Below are 11,359 nucleotides of genomic sequence, written 5' to 3' on the forward strand. Positions count from 1 at the left end.
AAGAGAAACCAACCTTATTAAAACGGTTAGATATTGCCAACAAACTAGGTTGTTTTGATGTTTCACTATAGGAAATTACAAACTGGATGGAGACAACCTTTCCCCTCCACACCCCTATGCCAACTACTGCCTTTGACCATGTGAAGTCTGCTACCTAAATATCCATGTGGGAAAAATTTGGCATAGTATAGAGAAAAAAACTGGCTTAGTAACATCTTTTCTTTTGTAAAACTCTAATAGCAACCTTAATCAAGGAGGAAACATTGCCATAGCATGTTTCTATACAAAATTGGCAACGGAAAATAGTTGCAATAGAGTGGTCCAGAACACTAGGGAATAAGAATGCCCATACAGGATTAGAAGCTGTACATTAAGATTTCTTTTTCAATTTTGTTCAAGGAGTATTCTTGCTCTCCTTTGCAATCCATTCAACTCAGAAAGAACCACACCTTCATTGTCTTCACATTTCTCAGTAATAACGAAATTCATCAAATTCTGCACAAGTGCTGCTGCCTTTCTTGTCAAATTCCCATACGAGTTCTCTTCAAATTGCTTATTGTGGCCATTAATTTCAAACTCTTCAGATTTAGCAGCAGCTCTCTGAAGCACACCATCAGGAAGTCCTGAAAAGAGAGTTCTGAGATTAAAGAGTGTGGTTCAACAAGCTAAAAGTGAAAATAAAATCGAGGCCTAAGTTCACAAACTAAGGTTGCAAACCAACCCGAAATGTTCTCATTGGATGAAAAAAGAGATATCGAGTCCCCTAAACCTTTATGAGGTGGAACGGAAAAGATACATAAAGCAAGAGTTCATGGTGCAGTAGAAAAACTTATACGACATACCAGCCAGCCGTGCCACATTGACACCATAACTTTTAGGACATGCACCTGGTGTCAACCTGTATAGGAAAGTAACGTCCGCAAGACCTCCGGACCCTTTCCCAACTTGGCATGCCATATGGCACAGTGACACCTGCACAACCAAAACATAAAATTCCATGTGATCTACTGAGCATCTGATTTTAACAGGTTAATAGTCAAAATCAAAACAAGCTAATGAGTATCAACCAAAAGGCATCCGCTTATTAACTGTCTGATTTTATTATTCTGCTAGCTATTGCATCAAAATGTTCAGGCCAAATGCTTGATCTTTAAAGCAATGCATATAAAATACGACAATTAAAAGGGAAGTGAAAGATTGGAAGACAGTACTCTGGAATCTTTCTGATAGTCAATAGATAATCGATGATAGTGGGTAGAAAACATTCCTCGGCATTGCACCTTGTGGACAAAGTGTTCGAGAACTGATTCACTGCCAACAGAACCAGAAACATAACATAATGATCTTTAGTGAAAATGTTTGAGCAAATAAGGGAAAGAAAATAAAATCTACAATGTAACAAATAATCAATAATGTTTTTTGTATAATTGGCACATACGCTATTGCTTGTCCATCGGAAGTTGATGTACCGCGACCAAGTTCATCGAGTGCGACGAGTGAATTACGGCTCGCCAAAGACTACAATCATTGATAATTAGTCCAAACAAACAAATGTTCAGATTACTAAATGGAGACGAGTGCGAAATTAATATCAATAACCCAATAATGATCTCCCAATTTAGCTCTTAATAATGACCATGTCTAAGGCCATCTTAGCAGACACCATAATACAAGTCAATTATTTATTTATTTATTTATTTATTTATTTGTTTACATAATTCTCTCCCCTTCACTCTCAATTAAATAGTATTATATCTAAAACAACTGAATGGTAGTCAAGCAATGAATTGATAACAGCCTTTTAGTTGAAATTAATATCAACCCCATTTTGCTCTTAATAATGACTATGTCTAAGCAGGTACAATATATTAGCATGTATTTGTTTACATAATTCTCTATCCCTCCCACTCTCAGCCAGATGGTATATATCTAACAAAATCAGATGGTAGTCAAGCAATAAATTGATAACAGCCTTTAGAAACAATAAAATCTCACCAGCATTGAAGCAGTTTCCAAGAGTTCTGTCAAGAATGTACTCTGGCCTGCCATAATATGATCTTTGGCCCCCATTCTTACAAATATACGATCAACGGGTGATAAGTCAAAGGATGATGCTGGTACATCAGCTCCTATCTAAAAAGCATCAAAATCTTTTAGCCATCGATTGATGAGGAAACACTAATTTTCTACTGGATGTAACTCACCTGGGCCAAAATTACAGCCATGCAAACTTGGCGCAAAAGAGTGGATTTCCCTCCCATGTTAGGACCAGTAAGAAGGATAAAGCTTGCATTTGGAGGACCGCCAAGGGAAACATTGTTGGAAACAAAGGTTCCCTTATCTAGAGAATCACTTTTAAGAACAGGATGTCCTAAATTTTCAGCATGAAGAACTGGCACATCATCTTCACTTGGCACTGACTTGATGTTTGGACGACATGTTGGTCCCTCATAGTAATCACTCGCAATTGATAAACTGATTAAAACATCCAATTCTGCAAGAGATAACAGCCACATTTCTTGTATTAAAGATCCTAATTGTGTATCATTAAGCTTCTTTTGTTTAAATACCTGATAATATAGCAGATGCTCTTGAATCAAAGTTCTACCAAGTATAGATTTAAACTTCACGAGCAAAAAGCTCTTTCTAAAGCAAGAGGTTATTAGTTATGTTCAACACAGTGCTATTTACCAGGACTTGGTTTGGAGTTTGGACATAGTGACTAACCTCCCAATTTTCCTCTAATTTGAATTCAAATGAGGATAATAACCAAGATATTTTTTAACTTGGAAAAAGTTGTTACAAATTAGGGAACCTCCCTCCTAGTTTGTTAAAATCACAGAGACCTTTCCACTTTTCTGGAATGTCGACGCCCTTGCGTTAACTGTTGCTTAAAAGAATCTTATGAAATTAAGAAAAGAGTAATCTATTTTTCTTCCCTTATCAAAAAAGAATCACCAGCTTTTTATCTTGCTTTTTACTTCAGAATACACTATTTATGGTTTCTTATATTTCCCCAACCTTTACTTCCCTTGTTTCTTTGCATACAGAGGAGAGAGACAAAAGCAAAGAGAGACTTCTTTTTGCCTTAATTAGAGATTTTTATGTTTCCAAATCCACTGTTCAGCTGGGGCAGAGCATTTTTTTTTGAGTGGGCAGACTGAATAAGCTGTCACCAGGAGGACAGAGCGGACAAAAGAATGATAAATAAGTTTTCCAGCTCCAAATTTTCTTAACGAAAGAATACAATCAAGTATGCATGAAAAGGAGCACAAGTAACTTCCATGGAACATCATGTCGCTGCCCAAAAGCATGCAAAGAAAACGGAGAACCTGGAAGTAATCTATTATTTTTCCACCACAAGTATGATTTTTTTCCCCAGAAGACTTGACTAGATTCACCATAGAGCACTAATGATATTACTGCTCCAAAATGAATAGAGGGGGAAAGAGAGACTTAGAGCAATATCTGATTCCATGTCCAAATTAAGGGTCAACAATACCTGCAGTGATACTAACTAATTCTCTCCACTTATTATGATGTTCACAGAACCGTCCTATCAACCTCTGCAAAATGCTTTTTAGCTTAGATTCCTTCTCTGAATCAGCTTGTGAGAGCTCTCCGATTAATTTCTTTAAGACTGGATTCCAGTACCTGAAATAACCCTGCATGCCAGATATTTTATAGGGGAAAGTAGAAGATCAGTAGTGGCACGTGGCTGGAATTATTGCTTCTACGACCGATTAACAGCCAGTTCTTCTAAAAAGAAAGCAGGTGCACAGCTACTACTAACCAACAAACCAGGTAATTAAACTACAGTTACTGGGTGATGATATACTTGTTTAAATCTAGTACGAATTCCAATATACCACATGGTAAATTTCCTAGTATCGTTCCTTTGTTTCTAGAATCGCCACAGCTTTAAAAAGATTAAATGAATCTTCATGCTCCTCATCCAACCCAATACAGATAACCACATAAAAGGAAGGGAGAGAATCTGTCAAAGATTGTCTGAGTTTGCAATGAGGGCAATAAAACTCATAACAAACTAGAAACACTGCAATTAGCTGTTGTTAAGCTGCAGCATCAACTGCATGCATGCACAGCTCAATAGAATAATGAAACATGTGTTAAACAGTTTGATTAAAAGTAGCAATCTTCTAAATAACGGTTTTGAAACAATCATCTAGGTTGACTCAAGCATCTCATTAGCAATAGGTAAACTTTGACTTCACGTAGCAAGAAATCTCATGAACACAATTTACAACCCTTGGTATGTTTAGCACTGAAAATGTAGAAGTATGCCAACTAACCTTTTTCGATGACTGTAATTCATACTCCTTCGGAATGCTCCTGCACAAACATTCTGGTACTTCCAAAAGGTATGCATCTTTTCCTACAGTCACGTAATCTATCTGCAAAGTTCACAAATATAAGATTTGGTTCTGAATAACCTCCTATTGCACATTAAATCTATGTTCTTACTGATGAGTCTCCAAGCAGTTTCCTCTGTTCCTTCAAGTGCTTGGATAATTTAAGTTCAATCTCCTGCACTTGTTTACATGCAGCATCATACTCCTCATCAACCCCCTCATGAGGTATAATTCGGCCCGAGTTATTTGCTTCTACCCAATCAAAAGCATCCTTGAAATGCTTGAGAATTGAATCTACATCTGGAAGACCTTTACCTATAAATCCAATTAATCAATCAGATGCCACCAGAACATACAGCATGATTGAACAATACAATTTATATACCTGGTGTTAATAGATGACATAGTAGCTTTGAGTCTGTGTTTTCCAAGATCACCCCAAGTGAAGAGCATGCATGCACCATTGATTCACATCCACGTAAAGCAGACACAAACTCTTGCAGTTGTTTCTTTGCTGCATCCTCGTATAAAATCACTTTATTTGCATTTCTTCCATTTGCTTCACTGCATTTATGCAAATTAAAGAGAAACATACTTAAGAGGTGACTACCTCTAATGGAAAAAGAGTATTGAATCTGATAATTATCGATCTTTACCTGCTACCAAAGAGGCGTGCAAGCAACCGTTCCATATCAGGAAGCCTTGACAACTCTTTTCTAAACTCAAGAACAAAAGGTAGATTGAGCCCCTAGAAAAGCATTGAGCACATTATAGCATCTCATTTGTCATAGCAGCTCATTAAGAAGCTACCACAATATATGCAAGGGCAAAATAAAAAAGGAACAAGAAAGTTGAAAAGGCAAAAGGACAAGCAAATTCAGGTATAATTATAAATATGGTCCAGAACAAAAACATTCAGCAACAAGATTCTGCTAAAGCCACAATAAATCCAATAAACCAATTCTTTATAATATCATTCAGTCTGTATTTGAGTAGATCTAATGTATCAGTTTCACTTTGTGAAGATGGACGGAAGGGTCCAGCACCAAGCAATTGCTTACTGCAAATGAAGGCTCCAAAAACCTTCCATCAGCAATCACAAGTAACAGGATAGATGCAATCATGCTGTCAGCAAACGAGTGAACATAATCACCTGTGAAATCGTCGAACAATGAATGCTTTCAACCTGGTCAGTCCAATTCTTGTGATGCCTTCTTCATTCGATATATCCAACCTTTAGACAGTACTTTACTTGATAGATGGATTAATAATTTTCACCCTACCCAGCCAAAAAGAGATAACAAAATGCCACAAGCAAAGGACCATAACCAAAGAGTGCAAAAGTTCACCATCACTAGTACAAACACAGAACTTGGGTCTTTTGCTTTTTGAAAGTTGTAAAGATGACTCCTACCACAGCCTTTTGCTAAACAATTATATAAAATTGTTACCTTTCTAAAAAGAGACAGTACAAACACAGAACCTTAGGACCCTGAATGTACCTTTAATCCGGCTACAGCATCCTGACGTTCTCTTATGGACTCTGGATGATATAAGGGTCTTGCAAGCCATGATCTGAGCATCCTTTTCCCAAATGCTGTGATACAATGGTTGATTTGAGCGTATAATGTCCTATATTAACGAACGAATCACCTCTAAGTTTGACGACAATATAATCAACTAAATGAAAGTAAGCTAGATATACCCTGAAGAATCTCCATTTCGACTGTTCTCAAATATCTCAAGATTCTCAAGCGCAGCTGCATCAAGAACCATATTAGGTTTTTGAGTACTGTCACAAAAACCAGAAAGGGGAAGCGGTTCAAATGTTGCAAATTTGAGCAGGGATTCGTCCAGAAAAGCTTGCTTCAAGTAGTATAGAGCTCCTCCAAGTGCTGAGAGTGCATAACTCCCATTCCCACCAAGATTTACAAGCTCACATAAAACATCTGGTAGAAGGTTCCTTTCACCATATTCCTCTGAGGTAGTGCTTTCATGTGATTCCATTTCATTTGGAGATGATGACAGCTGTGGACTGCTCATGTTCCTATAGATTGCCTTCACCTCACAAATGGTTCTCTCAGCATCCCAAAATTCAGAGACAGGAACCAACTCATTTACCAGAGGATTTCGTGTATGCCGCAGCAGTACTCTCTCAGTCTCAAGACTAAGCAATTTAGCTGGCTTTATTATTTCCACCGGTCTTAACTCAGAAAGCAGACAACACAAGGCACTACAATCTGAATCATCCTCAAACTGGCAAAGAAATACATCAAATTACTAACTTTTCATTTCAGTACAAAATGAAGATAAGCCAATATAGAGATGGAATACAGCACAGAGATGATGACAAGGTTCCTTCAGAAATTAAGAATTTTTAAATAAATACAAATTTAGAAGCTCTGCTATACCAAGTGTCATTCAGTCTACTGGCAACAGAATCCCAAGACAAGATTGATTCCAGACAGTAGACAAGCAGATAGAACAGGCTTATGGCACAGCTAATCATCTCGTGCATGCTACACTTGAATGTTCTTGCACTTACTTTCATAACCAAACAAAACAAGTTGTTTCCAAACAAACAGAGAATCACATTAAATTAATGAGTTGTCAACATAACAAATTCTTTTAGTAAAAGATCATTATTTTTTTATCCAGAAAACATGTTGAAGACTTGGGTAAAAATAGCTTAGAAGAGATCACTGATAAAGAAAATAAGAAGAAGGTGATGCTAGAAACCTAAATGAATGTGTGGTCGTAATGAGGTTATAAGGATGGCAGAACCAAAAATCAAAACAGATGGATATGCGTGTTAATGTACAAGATGAAAGAGTGAGGTCAATTAATGCAGAAACCAGATATCGAAAGGTGCCAAATTGGTTGGAATATCAACATCATCACTAGTGGAACTTAGACCTAAAGATGTAAAAGAAGCTCCTGTTTAGTAGCATTTCATGTTTCTGAAGATGTATTAGATACTGTTGTGCCGAGGGTCTATCGGAAACAGCCTCTCTAACCCAGGGTAGGGGTAAGGTCTGCGTACACCTACCCTCCGCAGACCCCACTAGTGGGATTATAGTGGGTTGTTGTTGTTGTTGTTGAGCTGAATATGAGAAGAAATTGCTCAATTTTTGCAGATTTAATAAATACGTCATGAAATTTTCTTTGTGCTCTTACTTTCAATTATTCAAGAGACATGGTTTGAGCTTATAATTAACAATCGTTGACAATTGAATTTTGCAACCTATCGATATGATTGATTAGCCAGTTATATGCCCTTAGTCTGTGAAGAACACATCACTATATGGGAAGGCTGATGAAAACTAATTCAGGTATGTGAACATTCACATTAAGCTAATCAAATTGCATTCTGAGAGAGCATTTGTGAAAAACTATCACCCACAGAGAGCAACCTTGTAGAATCAGACCGATTGACAGCAAACACACTACACATGACTAGGAAAAGATGGCACAAAATTTTTTACCAAGAAAACTACAGAAATTCATAAGCTATTTCCCAGTACCTGTCCAATAATAACCTTGCTTGTGGTGATATCCACCATACAGACACCATAAGTACGCTTCCCTTGCAATACAGCGGTTTGAGAGCTTTCAGTCACTGCCATCATATATGAAACATCAGGGTTTGCCGCGAGCATTTCTCCCTCAGTTAATGTTCCTTTAGTGACCACTGCACATATTTCACGTCTGACAACCTGGGATATATTATGATGTGTTAGCTGCAGAAAGAACTGAAGGAAGTAAAATTGTCATCACTGTGACTGCCCTTATGTAGCATAATGATGACCTTATCTTTAGATCCCTTCTCTCTTCGACGAGTCTCAAGCTGTTCAGGTGTCTCTGTTTGCTCAACCACAAGAACCCTATAACCCTGCCCCATCAAAGCAATTAAGAATAAGAACCCTGCCATGAAAGACCAGGCAGTCCAGCTAACATTTGAACCATAAAGCAAACGCTGAACATTGTGCAATTAGCAATTACGACCTTTCGCGCCAACTTCTCTACATTCATTGAGAAGTTCTTTTCTGGAAATCCACAATGGGGTTGTTCTCCCTGGAGATACAAGGCAACAGTCAGCTCAGATGCTCAGGAACTGAAGAATGAAACCGAACCATCCTATTGCAAAGGAAAATAAGGTACTACCTTAAAACAGAAACATGCAATTTAATCACAAAGTGATAAAGAGTATAAAACACGCACTTTCTGAACAGAGAAAAGTAAAAGGTGATGTTGAGACCATTTTTTTCTCTTTTAGGCATATCTACACATGCTGACGACCAAATTGTTTTTTAATCTTTTCTTTTCTTTCATATTTCTATTTCTGGGGCATAGACTCAAGTTACCTTCATGTACTGCAAATGAAGTTCCTTGGTTCCAATATGTGCATCCATCTCATAAAGCTCATAGAACTTTCCCATCTGATTCACAAATCACAGGATAATTAAAAATCATCACATAAAGGGCAAACTGAAGAAGATGAAATGAGAAAGCTGCACAGCAACTTCATTGGCAAATAGATTGAGCCATCAATATGATGCCACCATCATTACCTTAAAAAACAGAACTTTATCCATGTGATTCGACTTGAACTCCCACCATTGTCTCTGAGCATCATTTACACCATTTAAGTACTCATTCTAATAGGGAAGAGAACTCCAAAGATATCAACCCAGGAGAATCCAATTACCTGACCACCAGTTAAACCTTTCAAAAAATTAGGAGGTAGGTAAAGAGTCTTTGGATCATAATTGGCATCTCCAGGGGATCTCCTATTAGCGTCCTTCCTATTTCTGTTTCGGCACACAAGGAAAATTCAGAAAACAGGCCACAACAAGCAAATGGTAAAACATCACCAATCTCCACATAGATCAAATAAAACAAAATAAATAGTGAACTGCAGCAAATATTGCAAGAATAACTTACTTCCCAAGGAAAGGAAATTTCTCTGCTTCACGTTGTCCAAATCTATCTACTGCACCACACAGCAGTACATTATCATTGTTGATTGGCCTGACACCTGCAAGGCAACAGAGCCAGCTCAATTTCATTCCATATTACATTTAAGCCTTAATTTTTTTCTTGCCAACCTTACCACCGAGGGAATAAATTTTAAATTAACACAGTAACAACTGCAAATCTAATGCTATTGCCGAATTAGGCAACCTCGGATAGCTTACTACAAGTCTACATTTTCAGTTTGGATCCAACCATCAAAATGTAGTCCAGATTTTTCCTTCTTTTTTTTCTACAAGTAGAAATCTTTCCTTCATTTCCGATCTTTCCTGTCAGGTCCTTGCTCCAACCATTTTACATTTCCCTTGCAGAAACGGCCATCTTTAGTAAGATCAGCAAACAGTTCTTTTTCCTCAATACAAATTCAAAGAGTCACAATAAGTCATACATACTCGGGGACAAATATATTCATGGTTTAATATGCTCATGTTATGGATAAGATATATACTCATAACAGGTCAACCGTCAAATACAAATTCAAAGAGCGAATACTTTTATGATAGTGATTATCATAGAACAATGTCACAACCGCCAAATATTCTGAAGCATTCAACAAATAAACAGAACTCAAGAGGAACACAAAAAATGCAGGTTCAATCACTTACAATCCTCATTGGTTTTAACAAGCTCTTTCCCATTTACTCCATTCACTGCATTGTCCACCTTGCTATTAGCACTCCTCTTATCTGCAACAGTCTTACTCTTCTTGCTCGAACTCGAACTTAACTTCACCCCTTCACCACTCTTCCGCTTCCTCGACACCACCACCTTATCCGCACTCGCTTTCCTGCTTCTCGATCCAGCAGCAGCATCTTCCTCAACCTCCAAGTCCATATCCTCATCAACATCCTCGTCTTCAGACACTTGTTTATCCGCATTTTTTCCCCAATCTTCATCCTCAGAATCATCCTCAACGCTCTCCAAATCCTCCAATTTCTCTTCCTCCTCCTCAGCTTCTTCCACCACCAAAGACTTCCGCAACCGTCTCAACTTTTTCGTGGGTGCCTCGACTACCCATTCGATCTTTTCTTCAGCTAAATCGATCATTTCCTCATCGTCATCATCATACTTAACCAAATGCTCGCCAGAAGCACTGTCGAAAGACTTTACACAGCCTTCGTACCAAGTTTTATCCAATGGCCAGTAAACCTTAACTCTTTTGCCCACTATCTCTTGCCCGTACGATGGCTTAAGGTCAACGATGGCAGAAATAGGTGCAGTTATCTTCCGTTTCACCTGTAGAGGCAAAGGTGTCGTAGGACTGGCACAAGGACTGGTACTAGGACTAGATTTAAGTTTAGGTTTTGTATTAGGGTTAGGGTTAGATTTGATTGGAACTTTTTTAGGGACAAGAGGTGATGGGGAAGGAGAAGTCGCTTTAGAGAAGAAAGAAGTGATTTGGCTCTGTTGATTGACTAGCGGAGATCTGCCATTGCTGGAGCGGCGAGAAGAAGCCATTTATGGCGACTGTAAATGGAGAAGAGAATGGTGGCCAGTGGCAAATAGAGTATATGTGGGAATGAATGAGAAGAATAAACTCTGTGGAAGCGGAGACGGTATATATAGTGGTCCTGGCAAATGGCGGGAAGAGTGAACGTTGAGTGGCGGGAAGCCTCCACTAAGCCCTTCTTCCTACTGATTCACTAGCGAGTGCAACTCTATATTCCGCTGCATATTTTTATTTTATTTTATTTATTTTTCTGATTCTGCTCCCCCACCTGCAATGTCACTATAGCAACAGTCTGTGAAAAAGTCACATATTAGGAGTTGTTTGGTAATGATTTGGAAGCGTTAATTACAGCATAAATTCCCGCATAACATACGACTCATACTAAAAAATACTCCTTCCGTCCAAGTTTACTTATTCACCGTATTAAAATAGAAAATCATTTTTACTTGTCCATATTGAAAAATCAATAGGTAATTTACCATATTATACCTATTTTACCCTT

General features: G+C 38.0%; 1 protein-coding gene across 1 annotated transcript; it reads right to left on the bottom strand.

The window, feature by feature from the left end:
- Positions 1–216: 216 nt before the first annotated feature.
- LOC107825338 (DNA mismatch repair protein MSH6) lies at positions 217–11,153 on the bottom strand. Its single transcript, XM_016652185.2, has 21 exons — positions 10,013–11,153; positions 9,318–9,411; positions 9,082–9,184; positions 8,945–8,998; positions 8,738–8,812; positions 8,379–8,447; positions 8,182–8,265; positions 7,898–8,089; positions 6,079–6,629; positions 5,876–6,005; positions 5,030–5,121; positions 4,759–4,937; positions 4,486–4,688; positions 4,314–4,415; positions 3,503–3,665; positions 2,205–2,494; positions 1,996–2,133; positions 1,439–1,518; positions 1,212–1,311; positions 843–972; positions 217–623 (listed from the first exon to the last, which is right to left on the bottom strand). Exons 1-21 carry the CDS (start codon positions 10,863–10,865, stop codon positions 385–387), a joined length of 3,921 nt encoding a protein of 1,306 aa, XP_016507671.2. The 5' UTR covers positions 10,866–11,153; the 3' UTR covers positions 217–384.
- Positions 11,154–11,359: the final 206 nt, after the last annotated feature.

The sequence above is a fragment of the Nicotiana tabacum genome, chromosome 19 (assembly GCF_000715075.1).
Source record: "Nicotiana tabacum cultivar K326 chromosome 19, ASM71507v2, whole genome shotgun sequence".
NCBI lineage: Eukaryota > Viridiplantae > Streptophyta > Magnoliopsida > Solanales > Solanaceae > Nicotiana > Nicotiana tabacum.

Bases quoted from the DNA above. Each gene is read 5' to 3' on its own strand.
- LOC107825338 (XM_016652185.2), bottom strand. From the start codon at position 10,865: ATGGCTTCTTCTCGCCGCTCCAGCAATGGCAGATCTCCGCTAGTCAAT. The intron at 9,185-9,317 runs GTAAGTTATTCT...GTGCCGAAACAG, and splicing joins AAATTTCCTTTCCTTGGGAA to AAATAGGAAGGACGCTAATA. The intron at 8,813-8,944 runs GTAATGATGGTG...TTTGTGAATCAG, and splicing joins ATAAAGTTCTGTTTTTTAAG to ATGGGAAAGTTCTATGAGCT.